Source organism: Perissodus microlepis, chromosome 9 (assembly GCF_051167445.1).
Source record: "Perissodus microlepis isolate ML-2025 ecotype Zambia chromosome 9, ASM5116744v1, whole genome shotgun sequence".
Lineage (NCBI taxonomy): Eukaryota > Metazoa > Chordata > Actinopteri > Cichliformes > Cichlidae > Perissodus > Perissodus microlepis.
The window spans coordinates 24,029,981-24,052,135 of NC_140469.1; the positions used below are offsets into that span (position 1 = coordinate 24,029,981).

Sequence of the window (22,155 nt, forward strand, 5' to 3'; positions counted from 1 at the left end):
TGTTCCGTTTCCATGGTAACGAGCTACACAACAGCAAACCTAAGAGATACTTTGTGTCTGCGCAAAAAAAAAAGAAGTTCTATTTAACCCTGCAGTAAAAACACAAATATGTTGTAACAGTTGCACGTTTCTCTTATAAAAAAATCATTCAAGCTTGAAAACATCCCAAAACTGAGGGAACAATCACAGCAGTACCATAATATTAGTATGCACCGAGCAACTCTAATTCTTCTTTTTCTGATATAAAGACATCACAGAACCTGTGTAAACACTTGTAACATGTTGAATTCCTAGAAATCCTTCTCCACTCACATCGTCGTTTCTCTGCATCGTAGCGGCGCGGAACGGTGAGAGGCGGGGCCGAAAAAGGGGGCTTGGAGCGGGTGGTGAGGGCGGTGCAAAAGAGGGGGGAAAGCAAAGAGAAAGAGAAAAAGAGAGAGACGGTCCCCAGTTTGAAAGCCGGTAATTAGTGGCAGATGAACGGAAGCTCCGCTATACCACAGGAGCAACGCGGAGAGGAGAGGGTGGATGACAGCCTTCTGCCGCAGAGAAAAAAAAGCCCAAATTAGGCTGATTTCACACGCAGCTATACCGGCATCCCCACTGCATGCACAACGCCTCACCTTATCCCATCTTGCGACTCTCACCTACCCACACACCCACCCACCTCGACCACCCATCCGGCTGTGTGCTGACTTGGTGATGCAGGGTGGAGCTGGACGCATGGATAGCCAGCAGGATAATATCTCGGTCTGAGTGCGTCTTAGATGATCTCCGTCATCACCGGGTCGGTACCCCCGCTCTCCTCTTTGGGTATGTACAGCCTTGCTTTGGTATAGTGCAACTACAACGTGTGTTCAGCGCACGCTGCGAACAGAACTACTAGACAGTTTTGGGGGGAGACGCTTAACAAGTCTAATTATGAGATCACTTGGGCTCTGCGATTTTTCTCTTGCGCACAGAGCCCTGCAGTTTGCAGAAGGTGTGGAACGCAGCGGGGTACTGACTATTAAATTTAAAGTAGAGCTGGAGATATAATTTCTGAACGCAAAGCAGATAAATGCTGGCTCATTTTGCAGCCTTCTGTCCTTTGCGTTATTCCAGCGGATGAGAGAACCCCGGCAAAGGGGCGCCCCTGTGACCGGAGGAGGGTTGGATTCTCCCGGCTGGTGACCTCCTGCTCCGGGGGACAAATCCTCCCACCACCGGGCATCACCTCCTCTACCCTGGACAAAAACCCACGGAGCCCACCGATGCGTCCGGCAGCCCCTGATGCTAGGCAGTGCTCCGGGGCTTTCCGGTCGGTGGGAGAGGCTCGAGCCGCGGCCGCGCGCTAGGATGCTGCGCCAGGTGTTGCACGCGGGCCTGAGAACCTCGTTCCACGCGCTGGGTCGGTTCGTGGCGAGCCACCCGGTCTTCTTCGCCTCCGCGCCCGTGCTCCTCTCCATCTTGCTGGGTTCCAGCTTTAGCCGGTACCGCGTGGAAGAGGACGTGGAGAGCCTGCTCGCGCCCAAGCACAGCCTGGCCAAGATTGAGGGCAACCTCGTGGACAGTCTGTTCCCAGTGAACCGCTCCAAGCACGCGCTCTACTCTGACCTGCAGACTCCGGGCCGCTATGGGCGCGTGATCATCACCACCCGAAAGGGGAGCGTGCTGGATCCGGTTCATCTGGACGCCATACTAAAGGTACGCACGTGCACACATGGCACAAACTCTCAACTCATTTCTTTAGTAATTGTGAATTTCAGCTGACAAGCAGTCTGATATATAAAATAAAATAAAATAAATGTAAAAGTATCTTTAAAGTATTTTCACGATTAATAAAGAAATGATAAAAACACAAATATGACAACGAAGCAAATAAACACGTACACAGGTGTCTGCTGAAGAAATAGGCTTCAACTAGTAGGTGCCAAGATTGAAATGGACGGAATGTGAGCCGACCTATAACCTTTGAATGGTCATTTTTAGAGTTCCAGAGCACATATAGGCCTACCCACCCACTCCGCGAGGCACCTGTGGCGAAATGCCAAGCGAAAACACACAGCACTTGAAAAGTACAGCATTTGACAAGTTAGCTACTGTGCCCTTTAAATCATGGTGTATACATCAGAAAACGAGGTGCATCTACAGCTTTAAAAACAAGCTCTCATTCAGAAACACAAAGAGGTGAAGGTCAGTATCTGTAGGCTGCCTCACTCCTCACTCTCCGTGACTGATATTCATTAACTGGAGTCTTATTTCAAATCACCCTGACAGCCTTTTGAGGTTATTAAGCAGGGTATCCTAATCACACGTTAACTGGAGCTTAGAGGTCTCTATGTTGGTACACCTAAATGGTGTTATGAGTATCAGCCTGACACCCCTAGAGCAATTAGTTTAATGATTTCATGAAGTTATTAGGCCGCTATCAGAGCTTGCTGACTCATATGCTGGACACACCGAGCTCTGCTGAGGAGATTGAGTTTGTGAGAGCTCCATCCACGCATGCTTTTCTGTGTATGTGTTTATCAAAGAATGTTATTGTGGCCTACTTTACATACATGCAGAATTCAGCGTTGGTCCACAGAGGACTGCCACAGTTAGAGAGCTCAGAGCTGTGCATCTTTTGCTGCCAACGGGCAGCGAGTGAGAAACAGGTTGGTGCATAAAAGAGAGTGCTGTAAAAGGGTAAATCCACTGTTACATAATCTTACAGTGTTGCATATCATCCGTGAGGTTCAAGACTCTGTAATTTTCCTTTTCCTGTGTCTTTGCTTGCTCTTGGCTTGCCCTCAGCATATGAGTTCTTGCATTTGCTTTTTTTGCATCCCTCTGGGTCTGAACTTGTTGCATGTAGTAAGTTAAAGCATGCGTCGGTGGAGAGAGCGATATCAGCAAGAGCGAGAGAAAGAACTAGACGGGATTTCCACTTGCAGTAAGAGTAAGATTTCTGAGTCACACCCATTGACTGCATCTACTGAAGTATTTAATCTGTAGTTGGTAAATAAACTGATTCACTACAGCTCGTTCTTTTTTGAGGTGGTTTTCATCCTTTGTGGGAAAATGTTCAGTGTTCAAACAACCCGTACTTTACTGTTATGTGATACTGCATGTTGTTTTTGAAAAGACAAAGCAAATATACAGCATTTCACTGCAGGGGCACACGTGTGAGCCAACACCATGGTCAAGAAATGTCTTAACAACTGTTTACTGGAAGTATATTATTATGGATATAGACTCGGTTCCCAGAGGATACACAGCGCTGTGTTAATTGTGTTTTTCTTTTTTAATCTTTTTCCACCAGCAGGTTAAAGTCTCTATTTATCGAGTAAAACTTTGAATTGCTCTCGAGGCATTTTCTGTTTAAGTCAAATGTTATTATTTAGAACAAATCTCTGCTCTACAGTTCTCCTAACATGGCTCTAGTGTGGTTTTAGAGCCCAACCAATGTATCCATTTTCTTTACTGTTTATCCAGTCTCTTAGAGACTGGTCAGCAATCCCCTGGAAACCTCTGGTCGCTACGGGAAAACAGTGACTGGTTGGCGAGTGGTTACTGGATGTCAGTGAGTGAAATTAGTTGCAAAGAGGGTTCTGCACCGTGACCTCCTTGTGATTGATTTAGTCCCTAGCAGATTACTGGAATTGCCTGTAGTTTCCATGGAAGACTGCAAGCACTTGCTAACTTACCATAAAGTGGTAGTAATGTTTGGAGATAGTAATCAGAATCAGCATACTTTATTAAGGATAGCATACCCTAAGGAAATTATGTGGGTTACAGTTGCTCCAATACACTAAGGGTAATAGACTAAACTATTAAAACAATACAATATGTTACAGATTTACAAATTTAAGAAATAGCACTAATATATATACAATCACTCAATAATAAATATCAAGGATTAACAGAGGTGAATATAAATAAATATCAAGAATATTGACAGGAATATTACAGAGTAGAAAAGAGCGTGTGCAAAAAGGATGTAACTATTGCAGTGTTTATAGTGTATTAGATGGAGGAGTTGTACAGGGAGATGGCCACGGGCAGAAAAAGTTGTGCTGCACTGGCTTTACTTGCTCATCTTTTACTTTGAGGTTGAATGGTCTCCATTTCCAGTTTGGGTCACACTTTTTACAGTTTCACAACTACTTAGAGAGTGATTGGCAAGTGTTTGCAGAAAAGTCGATGTCTTCCATGCAAACTAGGTGACTGCTGCATTCTGCTAGCAACCAAAGCACTCACAAAGAGATTTTCAATGCAGTAGCATTTACCTTTTTGTGTACCAATGTCACATAACAATAGCAAGCAGCCTCCTGCAACCACTCATCAAGTGGTCTGAGAATACTGGTCTCTAAATCTTCGTGATTGGGTCTTTAACAGTAAATTTCAAAGGGATTGCTACCAACCTACAACAACCACTTGCAACAGGTTAGGGATACTCATTCTTTCTCCTAGCGACCAGTGGTTACCTGGTTTCTGACACCCAGTCTTTAGTTCTGTGTGACTGGAGCTTTAAGTTTACAGGAGGGCTGCAGGATATGTCAGTTTTCACACAGCAAAAAGCAGATACCCCCTTTATAGGTTGGCACAAAACACACAGTCTCACACCTATCATATATAGTAGCATCACAGATGGTTTTGCAAAGTTTCTAACTAGTCCATAAAATATGTTGCTGGAAAGTTGATAAACAGTTATCCCCATCAAATATCTTCGTATATGTTGATGTTGGATTTTTTTAACACAATAAAAGATTCCCAGCCATCTACAAAAATTAATTATTGTTTATAGTCTTGTTTTATGAATATTTTTTCTTTAACTCTCACCACCAGCTAGTTAGTGATCCACAGAGAATATAAACCTGAAATAATATCCACCTTTTAAAACAGGGTCACTTTAGTTTCTTTAACATAACAACCATGATAAGACTTTATTATCCCACAGAGAAGTTTGCTTGGACACATAATGCATAAACACACTTCATACACCTACGTACACAGTAGCTGTTTCATGAATTTTATATTGAGGATGATTACTAAAAACCCTTCTTGAATAATCAAAAGAAAACAATCGACTCTGTGTTGATAGAGCATGGTAGGTTTACTCTTGATAAAGATAACTGCATGCAAGTGGAAGTGAAGTTAACGTTCACTTGTAGTGTTCAACTATTAAAGAGTAGGCATCTGAAGTTAGTGTATGTGCTTGAGGCACCTACAGCAGGAATTTTAAGTCTCTGCCATGAAGCTGTCGACAATAATGATGACAGAGTGGAAGAATTTGGCAGTAAAAGTTTATTTTACAATAAATCTTAGGACAGGTTGCTGTAGGACAGTAACTTTTAAACCAAAATTATAATAATTTTCAGGAGACATTCCTGCAGAATCACACTCCCTTTCTTAAGCCAATGCAGCAATCTGAGGTAGGAGAAAGCTTTTCTCGTGTTCACCATGGCAGAGACTGGCATCAGGCCTGTTGCTTAGTAACCAGCACCGTGGATGCTGGCACAGTTGTCCTCTCGCCATAGAAATGGAGGAGTACTCTGAGACAACTATTATTTCTCTGTTGAGTAATATATAAACACAAACACACACACTTTCCCAAATTTCTCTCCCTAGTAGTCGCACAAACAGGAACACAAAGTAGGTGAATGAGTCGCTGGCACTCAGTTTGTGTGCTGCGTAGTGAAACTTTTCACTGTTCCCACAGTTTATCCAGGCAAGCCACCGTTAAGCTGAGCAAATAAAGCTCTTTCTCTCTTTGTTTTGTCTGCTCGCAGCTCCACAGACGGATCTACCAGATGCAGGTAACTGTGCCAGCAACAGGCTTCAACAGTTTCAACTACTCCTTCTCCAACCTTTGCCTTCTTGATGACAAGAATGTCTGCATCATCGATGACATCATCCGCGCCATGGAGGAGATCCAGTCAGCTCGCAACTCCAATCGCTCCGTGCCCGTCCTGAGGTACCCCATCACACAGCTGGCAGATGGGCGGCAAGCGTACATTGGCCACCAGATGGGTGGTGTGCAGGGCTGGGGTCCTGGGGGGGCGATGCGAGCTCAGGGAATGGGAGTGAGGGGAGAAGGTGTCCGATCTGCCAGGGCGCTGCAGCTCACCTACTACCTCCAAGCCCCAGGTGGCCTGATGGACCGGGTGGCCAGCCAGTGGGAAAAGGCCTTCTGTGCTGAGTTGCAGCACTTTGCAGAGTTGCACCCAAAGTTGGGCCTCTACCCTTCTACTTCATCTTCTCTGAGGACAGATTTCCAGTTCTCCTCAGTGCTAGCACGTCGCCCCCTGTTGGCCAGCCTGGGAGTGTGTGGGGTGCTTGTCGTCCTTTGCTGCTCCATGAGGGACTGTGTGAGGTCCAAACCCTGGCTGGGACTGCTAGCTCTGCTGTCCATCACTCTATCAGGCCTTACTGCTGCTGGGATACTCAACCTGACTGGGGCCACCTACAACTCCACGTACTTGGGGATCCCTTTCGTCATGCTTGGTAGGTTTAACTCTGATATATTTGCTGTAGAAATAACAAATAATATCACAAAGTATATTTTACCTTTTGGGTGTTTATGAAATAATTTTCCCATTTATCTGGAACTGACCTTTATGTATAGGACGTTTTCAAAGAGTAACTGATGCTAATCCATGGCAGGTGGGAGCCGCACAGAACATTGGCATTGCTTTTCCTTCGCAGTTTGCTTGCCTGTACCTCGCAGCCTGCTTTTTCAGTACCTGTTGTAATAGATTTTTCAGATGTCTGCCTAAAGCTGAATGCCATTTCAGAGTAGACAGGTCTTCAAAATGACTGACAAGTGGTTGGGCATGAACTTGACTTACTGATAGCGAGGATGATGGTAACAACAACATGTTTTTTGACGAGCGGCAAAAACTAAAACTAAAGCAGAGTCTTGAATGAGTTGTGAGATGGAACAGGAAGTTATTTTACATGCCAACAAGACCTCTGACTTTAACAACATTAACTTAACTCACCATATATGTCTTTATTCACCACTTTGCTTTTAATCATTAGTTGTTAATAAACTCTGGCTGTCTTACAGAGTGTGTCTTTTGTGTGTCTTTCCCTCTGCTCTCTTCTTTTCTACTCACCCCAACCAGTCATGACAGACTGCTACTCCCTAACCCCGGTTCTGACAAAGCCACACACAGATACATACACACATATGTAATAACACTTTAGTCACGTTGTATATAACATTGTACACAGACTATCTTCCAGATCTTCAAACTGAAGCCCATGCCTTAAGCCTGCAGTTTTTTTTAATGGCCAGCAGGAGGCGCCCCCTCTTTTTGCAGAAACAAGTCTGGTTGCATAGAAGTCTACAGGAAAATAACCCTACTGTTCACTTGATATGCGATCACAGTGAACACTTTCCTGATTAGTGCATTAGCGTTTCAAGTCTTGTTTATTACAAGATGTCTGTTGTCTAAATTATGGTATCAATTAGTGTGTAGAAGGATCATAAAATATGGTTTGCTTTAGGGTGAGCCTGCCGTGTTATTGAGAAGTCCCTGCACAAGTGCACAGTTGTCCTTTGTTTCTCAGTAAGATCTACCCTGCACTTAGGACTAGTTTCAAGGAATAAAATGGTAGCCATCCATTCGCTTCCACTTATCCTTTTTCAGGGTCGTGGGGGGGCGGGAGCCTATCCCAGCTGTCACAGGGCGAAAGGTGGGGCACACCCTGGATAGGTCGAAAATGGTAGCCAGTGGTAAAAATGCCCAGCTTTTCCTTTAAATACAACTTTACTTTGGATACCAGTCGGTGATCACATCTTTAATTAAACCTGGTACAATTTAAGTTTATATTCCGTGAAGAGGCATTGCTGTGCTATGTTTATGTCGCATCAAATTTAGTACAGGTGAAATGAAGACACTTTTAAAACTGCTTGTGCAACAATACTGCTTAATGTAATAAGGTGGTTATATATAATATCAATAAAAATGTCACATTCTAGTGATGGAAGGAAAAACATTTCAGTGCAATTTATAACCCTCTGTAAGTGTCCAAAGAGCTTAAGGTTGATTAAGGGGGCAGCCCCAACATGCAATTGATTTTGGAAGCCAGTGAAAATGCTGATTTACAGGTAGTATAAAACTTGGGTATCAATGTAATTTTATATATATATATATATATATATATATATATATATATATATATATATATATATATATATATACATAATTTAAGGATAAATACTTCTTTGGGGTATTGCTAAAAACAACTACTAATATTAACAGACATTTTGTTTAACTGGAAATATTAAAGACATACAAGCATATTTTTGATTTGGTGATGACTTTTCCACATGCATTCATAACATTGTTGTAAATGGGGTTGCACAGTAGTATTTAACCTACTGTGTATTTCCTAAAGTGAAAAAAATCAATCAGCAGTTTAACAAACCTCTGCTACTGATCAGTGACTATTTCAGCTGCGTAATTGGATTGCCTCTGCATTCCTAATTATGCAGCACCTTGCATGTGGAAAGGGCCAATAAAGTTGTATCAGTGTTTGAGCATTCATTTGTGTTGCATTTGGCACTAAATTAATTAAGTAAATTCGTTTATTTGGTTGGGCAGGGATAAGATATAGAGAAGGAACAAAGAGAAAGTGGGCGAGGAAAGGCTGCTGTCAGGCTTAGAACAACTGCAGAGTGAACAGAAAGTACAGGGAAACAGACAGAGAGGATGAAATATGAAATATCACTCCAAATGCAGGCTGAGATAAGGATTCTCTTAGCAGAAAATGAAGTTAAACTGTAGTTAGAAGGAAGACAGGCAGGCAGGGAGAAGGATCTTCTCAGAATGCAAGTGGGCAGACAGAAAAAGGTGGGAGGACAGCGTGAGCCGAGAGGGAAAGCTTTGTTACAGGGGAAGATTGGATTTGGATTAAGGAAGAATGCTGTATTTTTGTAATATCTTAAAAATGACAGAGATTTGTGTCTTTCTCTTTTAAAATCAATCACAAGAGATGTTTCACATTGTGCTCGCTAATTTAAAAAGTTGCACATTGATGGGATAATGACTTTGGGCCATTAACTCACCAGGTGTGTGATTGTGTAGCAACGAGGGTAAATTGTTAACGGTAAAGGATCATTCTGGTCTGCTTCAGCCTGCCATTACTGTCACTGCTGTGGCTCTGTGGGTGTTGCTAACTTTGCACTTTTCACCTCCGTTGTGGAGCTTTGGGGAGTTCCGTCTAACAGAAACGGTGCAGTGCACAGTACATGAGTGTGATAAGTGCAAGCTTCCTGCTTGTTTAAAACTGAGATTTTTAACAGAAATACAGTAATCCAAATTATCCTGGTGACCCAATCACCATGTGAATTAATTTGGGGGGGGGGGGGGGGGGGGGGGGGGGGAGAGACTGATAACTGATGGACCATTTTAGTCATTTCTTATAGAAAATATCACAGTTGTACTTTTCTCATGACTTAATTTCAGGCTTTCTTCTGTTTCATAAACCTGCCAGCTAAGGATTTTTCATGTTTGAACAGTTGGTCAGATGCACAAAAATGTTTCCTAGAGCTCTAGGAAAATTTCAGGCATTTTATAGAAGAGTTTGACTGATATATTTGTTGACCACTTGTTAGGGTACTTGGGAGGCTGAAGTTTTGCATGATTACTGAACTTTGATTTTGTCATTTTGTCATTATTTATCATTTCTAATATTTTGGGTTCAATGTTAGAGTTTTTAGTCTTCTGGTTTCTGTCTGTGTTCAATATTGCTCTGTTTCTGCTGTCAGCTGTATCCCCTTGTCAACTGGATACAGCTCTCATAATACAGTCTCTGTGTTATGTTTCCTGTTTTACTTTGAAAGTCCGTGTCACATGTCAGTGTTTTTAGTTTTGCTTCCCTTGTCTCATTAGGCTTGATTTGTCCCAGCTGTGTTTCCCTCCTGTCTCCCATTCCCTGATTGCTCCCTCTGTGTATTTAAACCCTGCGTTTTCCTTGGTCTGTGTTGCTATTTCTCTCGTTTCATACTGTGTGTTCTGTCTGCCAGTCTGTTTTGTTATTTTGTTGTGTTTAGCAATAAGTCAGTGTTGAGTGTACCTTTTTACCTCCGTAAGTCTGTACTTTGGCTCCACCATTCCTGCCTTCACACAGTACAAGACACCAATATTGGCCTACTGTACATACTATAACTGCAGCTATGTTGAAAGTTTTGTTTATTTTACAGACAAAAATGCAGGGAAAAAGTAGTACAGTACAAGTAGGACAAATACTTCATATCAACTGTCAAGCACAGTATGGTGATTTGACCTGGTTTTGCAGTTGACCATGAACTCATCTGTTTTCCAGAGAATTCTGGAGTCAAATGTGAGGTCATCAGTGCAAGAGCAAACTTGGTCAGGCACCAGGGCAGGGGTGGCAAACTCCAGGCCTCGAGAGCCGGTGTTCTGCAGGTATTAGATATCACCCTGGGTCAACACACCTGAATCAAATGATTAGTTCATTACCAGGCCTCTGGAGAACTTCAAGAAATGTTGAGGAGGTAATTTAGCTATTTAAATCAGCTGTGATGGATCACGGACACATCTAAAACCTGCAGGACACCGGCTCTCGAGGTCTGGAGTTTGCCACCCCTGCACCAGGGCAATGATCCCAAGCAGAATAGCTGAAAAAGAAAAGAATCAAGGTGTTGCAGTAGTCCATTCAACATCCAGACCTCAACCTTAATGAAAAGCTGTGGCAGAACCTTAAGAGAGCTGCCAGAGCGAATAAACTGAAGCATTGTTGCAGAGAAAAGTGAACATAAATTACTCCACAATGATGTCGGAGACTAATAAAGTCATAAAGAAATTATTGCTGTTTCATAGGAAAACTCGTAAAACCAAGTTAGCAGATATTAAAAAAAAAAAAAGCCTCCCTGAGCTTCAGGAAAATTTTACACATTTTATTATTTATTCATTTGAGCGGTTCTTTTTCCAGTGTGGAATGACAGTACAGCATACATTTGTTTGGTTAGTTCGGATTTTGTCCAATAATTGACCGTACATAAATGCTCAAATACATACATAGACTCCCACAAATATTTGGCTAAATGACTCTTAGCAAGTTGCATCTTGACCAGATGCTTTTAGTAGCCATCAACAAGCTTCAGGCATAATACTCGCTGGATATTTGACTACTTTTCTTGGCAGAATTGGTGGAGTTCATGTAAATTAGGTTTCCCCAAATTTTTAGTGTAACCCACAGATTTTCAATAGGGTTGAGCTCAGCGCTTTGGGGGAGGCAATTTTAGAAGCTTACCATTAGCCTGATTTATCAATTTCAAAGCCAGTTGAGATATCTGTTTGGGGTCATTGTCCAGTTGGAACATCCAGTTGTGTCAAAGGTTCAACCATATAGCTGTTGATATGAAAAATTTGCAGGTAGTCCTCCTGCTTCATTATTCCATCCACATTCTACAATGTACCAGTATCACTGCCAGCAAAACAGCCCCAGAACATGATGCTCCCACCACCATGCTTAATAGCTAGCAGTGCTCTTAGGTTTATAAGCCTCACCTTTATGCCTCAGAATAATTCCGAATTCCTGTTTTCATTGTGGCCAAATAGCTTAATTTACGGTGGTATGCAAACGTTTGGGCACCCCTGATAATTTTCATGATTTTCCTTCATAAATCATTGGTTGGTTAGATCAGCAATTTCATTTTACCCTTTAAAACCAGTCGGAGCGGGCATGCTCCGTTTTGCGTAACTATTTTTAAATCCCTGTAGGACTGCAACCACGTAAGCTAGCGCAATAATTTTTTTTGCATAAGAAACCGGAAGAGTTGTACTTACATGTTATGCCATCAGCTTGTCCTAGGTCATGGTTTCCTTCCACATATAGCTTTGCAAAAACTGCATAAAAAGCACTTGCAGCAACAAAAACATAATATTCCAGAAACTCGTTTTGCCGATCTGATCAGCTGTTCATAACACTTCCTACGTTGGAACAGACGTCAGCGCGAACTATTGCATGTCCGCCATTACCTGCCTGAAACCGGAAGTGATTTTTTTTTTTTTTTACCTTCGGGGCCTTATAAGCCTACACTGGTGTTTTTAAAAGTCATGTTTGACTTTATGACTTTCTGTATCGTTTCTGGGATGTTTAGAACTCAAATTGCACTGCTGGAAATAGTTTATTTTGATGCAAATGCTGTTTTTTTTGCAAATTTGCATTATAATATATATATATTTTTTGTCGTTTTTCCTGCAGTATATAAAAATTGGTGTATCTCACAAATAAAACTATGAAGACACTCAAAATAAATTTCCTGTTGTTGGAAAATATTTTATGCAACTTTTTTGTGTTTACAGTTTTGAGGGATAAACCTCTTAAAATTCTCTAACTAGAAATATATATATAAAAAAAACCAAAAACGATTTTAAAATTTTTGGTAGTTTATTGCACTTTTTTGCAATTTGTGTAGTTATTATGCACTTAATGCATACATATTATTAAAGTTTGGGCTATAACGGTTGATCGATTGATTGATTGATTGATTGATGTATAGCAACTTGAAATGCTCCCAAAAATGGCACTACAGCATGTAAAAATATAAAGATAAGCTCTGGCGGACTTGGTTCTATGGTAGGTCTTAAAGGGTTAAATATATCATGTAGCAGATGAACACAATGATATTTGAGAAGTGAAATGAAGCACAGAAAGTGTGCAATAGTTACTTAAGCTAAATTAGGCAGGTGTATAAATTTGGGCACCCTTGTCGTTTTATTGATTAGAATACCTTTAGCACCAATTTTTGGAACATAAAATTTGTTTGGTAAGCTCATTGACCCTTGACCTACATACACAGGTGAATCCAGTCATGAGAAAGGGTATTTAGGGTGGCCATTTGCAAGTTTTTCTCCTCTTTGCGTCTTCTCTCAAGAGTGGCTACATGGGAGCCTCAAAACAACTCTCAAACACCTGAAAACAAAGATTGTTCAACATCATGGTTTTGGGGAAGTATAGAAAAAGCGATCTCAGAGATTTCAGCTGTCAGTTTCCACTGTGAGGAACATATTGAGGAAATGGAAGACCACAGGCACAGTTCTAGTTAAGGCCGGAAGTGACAGGTCAAGGAAAATCTTAGATAAGCAGAGGCAAAGGATGGTGAGAACAATCATAGTCAACCCACAGACCAGCTCCAAAGACCTGCAACATCATCTTACTGCAGATGGTGTTGCTGTGCATCATTCAACTATTAAGCGCACTTTGCACAAGGAGATGCTGTATGGGAGAGTAATGCAGAAGAAGCCATTTCCGTGCATATGCCACAAACAGAGTTGTTTGAGGTATGCTAAAGCACATTTGGACAAGCAAGCTTAATTTTGGAATAAGGTGCTGTGGACTGATGAAACTAAAATTGATCTTGTTAAAGTTGAGGGTTGCATGGATTCCAGTCAGTATCAGCAGATTCTTGAGAACAATGCTCAAGAATCAGTCACAAAGTTGAAGTTGGGCTGGGGCTGGATATTTCAACAAGACAATGACCGTAAACACTGCTCAAAATCTACTTAGGCTTTCATGCAGAGGAACAAGTACAACGTTCTGGAATGGCCATCTCAGTCCCCAGACCTGAATATTATTGAAAATCTATGATGTAACTTAAAGCGGGCTGTCCATGCTCGGAAACCACCAAACCTGACTGAACTGGAGATGTTTTGTAAAGACGAAAGGTCCAAAACACCTTCAACCAGAATCCAGACTCTCATTGGAAGCTATAGGAAGTGTTTGGAGGCTGTTACTTCTGAAAAGGAGGATCTACTAAATGTTGATGTAATTTTTCTGTTGGGGTGCCCAAATTTATGCACCTGCCTAATTTAGTTTAAGTAACTATTGCACACTTTCTGTAAATCCTATAAATTTCATTTCACTTCTCAAATATCATTGTGTTCATCTGCTATATGATATATTTAAATGAAATTGCTAATCCAAACAACCAGTGATTTATGAAAGAAAATCATGAAAATTATCAGGGGTGCCCCACTGTATGTCTCATCTGACTATAAAACATTTGGCTTGTCCATATAGGCGGCTGAAAATTTTAGTTGAGGTTGAAGGTCTACATTTTGGAGCAAGGGCTTCTTCCTTTTTGGTAACCTCTTAGTCCATGGTGATGTAAAAGTTGTGTCATGGTTCACTTTGTGGCAGCCAGGAGGAAGGACCCAAATGCAGCTTTATTTGCTGGAAAAACATGAACACCAAATGCAGGAAACAAAACATAAAACTAGAAGCAAGGAAACACAGACTCTAGAGGGTACAACGTGACAACAAGCAGGGAAAGCCAGGACTAAAATACATGAAACACAGAACCAGAACCTACCCACATGGCAAAATTGGTATGGCCCGGATCTGGCCCACACAATGTGCTTACACATGGCCCACATACCGCAAAAAATGACAGCCCTTTGGTGGCCCAGATCAGGTTTGCCAGAGGTAATCCACACATGGGCCAGCACAAGGCCAGTTGCAGACACACTGGTGGTTCTGTGCAAACCTGATCTGGCCAAAGGGCCATCATTTTTTGCGGTATGTGAGCCATGTGCAGCCACGGGCCAGTTGCAGACACACTGCTGGCCCTGTGCTGGCCCAGAACAGTTTCAGCTCTGGCCCCAGATGTCAGCCTAATGTGTACCTTAATCAAGCCATGTAATAACAACGTGTGCCGGAACATAACAGTGCAAAAGTAACATGATGAAACTCTGTTCAGACAGTGAATGGACTGATTCTTATATAGCACTTTTCTACTCTCCCGGATTACTTGAAGTGCTCTATACAACATGCCACATTCACTCAATCACACACTTTCTCTAAACTGAGTGCTTCCTAACTACATTCATTCAGACTGGAGGAGCCAGGGATCAAAATGTGTACACTCACAAACCTGTCAAGCCTGCATTTGAAACATTGGCTACCATAGCAGTATAGTATTGTAACATAGCATTTGGATCTTCTAACTAAAATAGGAGAATAGGAACATAAATAGTGCCATCATTTACAGACCTGGCCCACATCTGGTTGACATACACCCTGCCATGACACCAGTCAGTCAGAAGTGCCAGCTTGATGCCGGATCCGGGGAAGACCTGTTTTCTATGAGCCTGGGCCACATAAACCAAACCACAATCGGCCAGATGTGGCATGCTATCACATAAACAGTGGCATCTGCGCCAGCCCTGACCCATATCTGGATGACATACACCCTGCCATGACAACAGTCAGAAGTGCCAGCTTGATGCCGGATCTGGGCCATACCTGTTTTCTCTGAGCCTGGGCCACATAAACCAAACCACAATCGGGCCTGATGTGGCATGCCATCACATAAACAGTGCCCTCTACGCCAGCCCTGTCCCATATCTGGATGACATACACCCTGGCATGACAACAGTCAGTCAGAAGTGCCAGTTTGATGCCGGATCTGGGCCATACCTGTTTTCTCGGAGCCTGTGCCACATAAACCAAACCACAATCGGGCCAGATGTGGCATGCTATCACATAAACAGTGGCATCTGCGCCAGCCCTGACCCATATCTGGATGACATACCACTTACCATAGAAAAGACTAAAGAACTAAGGAGCTAGGAATACTTGAGACAGAAACCAAACCAAGAGACTAGCAAAGACAAATCATGAAATCAAGGATAAATAATACAAAACAGAAAACATTGGGTCACCGTCCCAGGAACGTGACAACGTGCTTCACTGTGGTCAGTGACACGGATGTCCAGCAGCCATGGCAGGCTTGAGTCTTGGTGGTTCCTGATTGTTCCTGAACAACAACCAGTTTCCTCTCATCTGGGTGTAACAATTTACATCTTCTTCTAGATCTTGGAAAAGTGTTGATAAATCCAACTAACTTGTCGTTACCTACAATTGCTGGAGCTGATTATTTTGAAATCTTCAGTTGTTTCTCCATGTCTCAAAGGGACCTTGGCAATTTATGCAGATCTACAGTTCTCCTTCTTAGATCTTCACTGAGATCCTTGGACTTCCCTATTGTTTTGACTGTTGGTCAAATCATTCATCATGCTGACAAAGAGAAACTACCAGTTGTGGTAAATCATAATCACTAATGAGAAGTTAATAAGCTTTGGCTAAAAGAAGGTTAAAAGACACTGAAGAATCTGCAGTACCACTTATTTAAAGATTAAAACGTGCATGCATATATCTGAGCCTGTATGTATACTTTTTACCCTGCGTGGATTAGAGAAAATCCAACACCAACGCAAAATTCTGCACCCAATTCTCATGTTTTAATTCTTAGGATTTGAAAATCAACATAACATTCATGACTATGATGAGTGTAAGTAAACTTCCAAACACAACTCTACATACATACATTATATCCCCCAAGGATCATCAGCAGCAATACTTCACTTGTTAAGATCGCTTGTTAAGATTTTTTATTTTCTTCTGCCTGTTTGCTCCATTTTTGCCATAGTTAACAAACTGACAAAGACTTTTCAATATCTGAAAAAAAAACCATTTTGCAACACAGTAGTCGTATCAAGGGCAGACATAGTTTCAGGAAAAAGAAACATCCTTCTATGTTCCTCTAAGTGCTTCTATATATGTGAGTGTGTCTGCTTGTGTGCCTGTCTCATGCTGGTAAATATCCTTGCACAAGTGCTGTCTCCAGCCTCTCTTTTTTGCTCTCATCTTGTCTCTGCAACATTAACCTCTGCACCTCTTTTCTCCGTCATCCTCTGTCTAATTCCCTCTCACACATCGCAGATCTGCAGACTTTCTCTGTACTCCACGCCCACGCCTCAAGTGTCGGTACAATGCGCCTCTGCTTAGGTGTTAAGTGTTTCGCCATGCTGAGGTCACTGGAGAGGGGGGTGATGGTGGTAGCGGTGGGGTGTACATGTGTTACTGGTGACTCACGGATGCTATGGCAACCACAGAAGGAAAAAAAACCCTTAAAAACCATCTGCTGCACCTAAATCAATGTGTATGCGCAGCACGTGAGACTGGACAAGCACAAATTTATGAAAATGGGCACTAATTTGCTTTAGTGAATCGACAATGATTCATTCCTTTCACTTATCATGTGAAAATCGTGCTGTTGTTTTAAGACTATTAGTCTCTTTATTGTTAGGCCTAATAGCTCTAAGGTGTATTTGCTACTGCAGGGGCAATGGCGCTTCTGGTATTTATCACGTTGGGCATGTTACAATCAAAAGAAAATGGCATTTTCACAGTGTCTTACATCTGTCATTTCATGTATCTCCACTTCAAATGGGATTTTGGTGTGACCTCATACAAAGAGGGAATATTCAGAAGCACTATTGCACTACCTTGTGCAACACTGGGATTTGATGAAATGAATAAACTGAAGCAACAAGGCTGAAAGATCCCCAGTTTGAGATTGGGAGGAGACACAAATCCCTGGGAGGTTCTTATATGGTTTTGACCCCTTGTAAAGAAGAGAGGAGCTTTAATTTTTAAGCCTAGTTACAAGAAAATATTTGTCTTTAATACAGGTGTGTCTTGCATCCCAAAAAATTACCTTGGTTTTCTGCTAAGGGAACCATGAATTAAAAACAAAGAGGTTGGAGTTTGGAAAACAGAGAGCTAAGTATCTTCTGGTGAACTGTGAAGGTTCTTCAGATAAGTCAAGAGAAAATAAATAACTAAACTAAAATAGTTAATTTATTTAAAATAAATAATTAGAATCTAATTTGTGTAATTTAGATAAAAAACCAAAAAAAACCCAAAACATATTATTTATTCTTAATTTTCAGATTTGCTTTTTATCTGCAATTGTCTCAGTCTAATCAGATTGGAGGCTTACTTGTGGTTCTTGGGGTATTTAAATGTAGAAAAAGTGAGGCATAGCCTTCAGCTTCCTGGCCAGCTTTGGAACCAGCTACCAGTTTCCTGTGATTCACTGAATATTTCTTTACTCATCGCTTTTCTTTTTCTGTATGTTTATACCTGACTACTGTTTTTAGTCATTGACAGTATTTAAAGTTTTACTCTCTAGTTTCTATATAAGAAACAAGCCAAATAGAGCAGAAATAACAAAGTTCTGCTAAAGTAATTTTTTTGGCTAAATAAGTGTGATATTGTTACAATTTCTTTTAAATTTGTTGGTCTAATACAAGATTCATTCTCATTGCTGTTCTATTTGTCCTCAGGTCATGGGCTCTTCGGCTCCTTCGAGATGCTGTCATCGTGGAGACGAACCCGTGAGGACCAGCATGTGAAAGAGCGTGTTGCAAGCGTCTTCGAGGATGTTATGTTGCGTTTCTCTGGCTCCACCATGATCCACCTGATGACCTTGGGCCTGGCCGCCTCCCCGCTCACCAACATGGAAGCCGTCCGGCTCTTCTGCCGCACTGCTGCTCTGGCCGTTACCATCAGCTATGTTTACATGTTGTCCTTCTACAGTTCCTGTCTGGTGTTTACAGGCTACCTGGAGACCGGGTACAGACATGGCTGCTTCTGCCGGCGAGTCCCCAAACCAGACCGTCTGGACTCTAAACCGGCTTGGTACAGGTGTTTAATGTACACTCGTTACCAGGAGGAGACCCAAGTGACGAATCCTCCACAAGGGATTGGTCACACTCACACACCAAACCCTGACCTTACTCACACGCACACACACCCTCACCCGCATACAACTAACAACCCCGCTGTTCATGGACATGCTCATGTTGCTAACTCCACTCACCCACACCCACACCCTCAACCACATTCCACAGCAAGCACGGACCCTCATCCTCAGGACTCCCACCTTTTGTTGGGCTGTGTGCGGCGTTGCTATGGAGACTGGATCACTAACACTTATGTTAAACCCTTTGTGGTTCTGCTGTATCTGGTTTACATCTCTTTTGGATTGATGGGATTCCTACAGGTGAGACACCTGGTGATTTCTCTTTTACAGAATTATAAAGTCTTTATTTGTGGCATATAATAAAAATGTTTGTGTCGTCAACAGGTGACCCAGGGTTCTGACCCTAGCGCACTGGTTGCAATGGACACCGCAACAGTATTGTACACCCGAGCCCAGCAGCGTTACTTCAGCTCATACTCTCCTGTGATTGGATTCTACATTTATGAAAGTGCCCCTTACTGGAATGCCTCAGTGCAGCGGGATCTGCTGGAATATGCCAAAGGCTTCCAGAGAATAAGCTGGCTGGAAGCTTACCTGAACTACCTGTCAGATCGCAACCAGTCCACCAGCCAGCCGCGGGAAAATTTCACCCGCACGCTGCGCCACGCCTTTCTCCGTGAGCCGCAGTTTGCTCACTTTGCGGATGACATTATATTTGCAGAGCGCGGCCAGGGGGAAGAGCCTGATGTGGCAGCTTCTCGCATCTTCTTGGTTGCCAAAACAACGGAGAACAAGCGCGAGGAGATGTCAGTGCTGCTGGACACGCTGCGACGCCTGTCACTGACCTCACGAGTCCGCTTCTTAATCTTCAACCCTTCTTTCGTCTACCTGGACCGCTATGCTGCAGCAGTCAGCTCCCCACTTAGACACTCACTGCTGGCGGTGCTTTTCCTGTTGGGTCTCTCCTCTCTGGCTGTTGTGGAGCCCCTGGTGTCTGTGTGGCTGGGCCTCACACTACTCTCTGTCCAGTTTGGCGTCCTGGGCTTCATGACCTTATGGGGTGTAGAGCTGGATTGCATGTCTGTGCTATGTTTGATTTCAGCTTTGGGGCACTCAGCAGACTGCAGCGGCCCCCTCCTCTGTGGCTTTGCTGCAGGTCGGGGTGAAAGCAGGACTCGCTGGGTGAGAGTGGCACTGGAGAGACACGGTGTTCCCTCTTTACAGACGCTCATCTGTTACGGTGCCGCCCTGGTACCCGTTGGCTCCATACGCTCCAACCTCACACGCACACTGTTTCGCTGCCTCACCCTGACGGCCGCTTGCTCGGCCCTGCACACATTGGCTTTCCTGCCCACACTCCTCACCTTCCTGCCCCCCTCCAAGAGCCGGGGCCATGGACCTGGAGGGGAAGGACAGAGACAGGAGGTGGACTGTGTTGAAATGAATGACAGCACCAGAGTTGTCGACCAGATCACCACCGTCTGAGCATGGGATGAGAAGAGAGGAAGACAGGTTTCTAGTGCACATGTTACCTGCTTGTTGCTAGTGCTGTGTGGCATGTGAATGAGGTGTTTCCTAAAAAGCTAATGAGACATTAAATTTAATCCAGGTTGTGATGTAATCACAGAGGAAGTGCCACACTTTTCACCAAAACTTGCTTTAGATTCAGTCACTTTGTTTGGCTACTGCTGTCTGTTCACCATATCAAGTTGCACAACTACAGTGACATGAGGCAATCATCTGTATGACTCGAGTATTTCTACTTTATTGCTGGAAAAATAAAGACAATAAAAAAATCAAGATCTTAGCATTGTGATTTGTAATATATCATCTTGTGGAAATATTAGCATTTAACAAAAGTCCCCTTGTATGGGAGTTTGTTCTTTTTTTTTTTTTTTTTTTACTCTAATTTGCTCATTTTCAGCTCAAAATTTCTAATTCTATTCCTGCTGGTGTAGCTTCACATGATCTACTTTTTCAAAATAATTTTATCTTATTCTGGGTTTTAATGCAGCCTCTCTGTACAACCCTTATCTACAACAAGCCATTTTGGGTATGATCCCCTTCCATTTAAGTCAACGTTCTTTTGACTGGCTGCCCGTGTGGAGCTGTAAGCCCACAATGCCGTGGTCATTACTCAAGAGAAATTATGTATTAAAAGTAATGCAGTATGTTACTTCAATACTTGACCAACCCTATATCATGACAAAGCATGTAATAGACACACTGGTCCACTATGTCCATTTCACGCTTTGCCCCTTCAAAGCATGAAATGGACAATCATGCAGAAGTTGCAGTACCAGAAGAGGAAGATAATATATTTAAAGCAGTACAATCCAGCGTTGTTCTATGTCACAAACAATTAAGCTAGGTGGCTAAAATGTGTTTACATGTAAATGTGTTTATGATGAACTGAATGCAATGTCTCTTTAAACGCTTTCCTGTGATTATTTTAATGTTGGCTTGAAATAAAACATCTCCCTCTGCTGGTACTGCAGGTTAGTGAATTACAGAATTTGGTACAGTAACACGCTGCATTAGTGTGTTATTGAAAGACGTAATGTGATTACAGTATCGTATTACTTTGTAATACATTACACCCAACACTGGTTACTGGGGTAACCATATGAAGGATCTCCAAGATTACTGACATGATACAGATCAAGGAGTTTAAATGAAAGTCTGAAACACTATTTAGAGCAGCTGAAGACGGAGCTTGTCGCACATCAGGATCACTTGTACACTGACCTCATTATTTTAGAGTTTGGCCTTGTTTAACTTAAGCATCAACCACTGTAACAGTATAACATATATAGTCATGTGAAAAAAAGGGTTTTAATATGCAGTCATCAATCAATTGTTTTTTGTATGACTTTATCAGTCTCTGACATTGTTATGGAGGAATTGTGGCCCACTTTTCTTTACAATGTTGCTTCAGTTCATTGAAGCTTGCAGGTATTTGTTTAAGCACAGCTCTCTTATGGTCCCAACACAGCTTTACAATCAGTTTAAAGTCTGTTGTTGTAGATCTACTGTTGTGTTTGGGACCATTGTCCTCAAGCCTGAAGTGGAAGTAGTAGAATACTTTGGTATAGACAGTTCATGGCTGACTGAGTGACTGCAAAACAAACCCAAACCATCACCCCTCCACCACTGTGCTTGACAGTTGGTAAGAGGTGTTTGTGCTGATATGCTGTGTTTGGCTTTCTCAAAACATGGAAGTGTGAATTGTGGCTTATCATCTCTTTTTTGGTCGTGTCTGTCTCAAAAGCCATACAGTAGTTCCAGAAATCTTGTGATTTGTTCAGATGCTGTTATGTTCTTTGTAGAGAGAAGAGACTTTCTTTTGGCAACATTTCTGAACAAGTCATACTTGTTAAGTCTTTTTTTTCCAGTTGCCAAATGTGGCAGTGTGAATTATGACTAAAAAGCTTTGCTTTGGTGTTATCTGCTCAAAGAACATTGTTCCACATGATGATCAGTCATTGAAGTATATTTGATTACCAGCCCCTGGCTGCACATTACCCTCTTAATTCCTATGCTTCCTATTGAATCATAAGGTTTTTCACAAGACTGCAAACCTTTTCTTTTCACATGAA

At 42.3% G+C, this 22,155-nt stretch overlaps 1 protein-coding gene across 2 annotated transcripts; it reads left to right on the forward strand.

Annotated features, from left to right (window-relative positions):
• Nucleotides 1-285: 285 nt before the first annotated feature.
• On the forward strand, nt 286-20,363 carry ptchd1 (patched domain containing 1). 2 transcript variants are annotated; one of them, XM_084939761.1, is made up of 5 exons: nt 286-813; nt 1,105-1,686; nt 5,757-6,471; nt 18,138-18,856; nt 18,941-20,363. In XM_084939761.1, exons 2-5 carry the CDS (start codon nt 1,273-1,275, stop codon nt 20,039-20,041), a joined length of 2,949 nt encoding a protein of 982 aa, XP_084795887.1. In that variant the 5' UTR covers nt 286-813; nt 1,105-1,272; the 3' UTR covers nt 20,042-20,363. The 2 variants fall into 2 exon arrangements, with proteins under 2 accessions (XP_084795887.1, XP_084795888.1); XM_084939762.1 differs by having other exon boundaries at nt 286-1,686.
• Nucleotides 20,364-22,155: the final 1,792 nt, after the last annotated feature.

Coding starts and splice junctions, on each gene's coding strand:
- ptchd1 (XM_084939762.1), top strand. CDS start 1,273: ATGCTAGGCAGTGCTCCGGGGCTTTCCGGTCGGTGGGAGAGGCTCGAG. Junction 1,687..5,756: donor ATCTGGACGCCATACTAAAG/GTACGCACGTGC, acceptor GTCTGCTCGCAG/CTCCACAGACGGATCTACCA. Junction 6,472..18,137: donor GATCCCTTTCGTCATGCTTG/GTAGGTTTAACT, acceptor ATTTGTCCTCAG/GTCATGGGCTCTTCGGCTCC.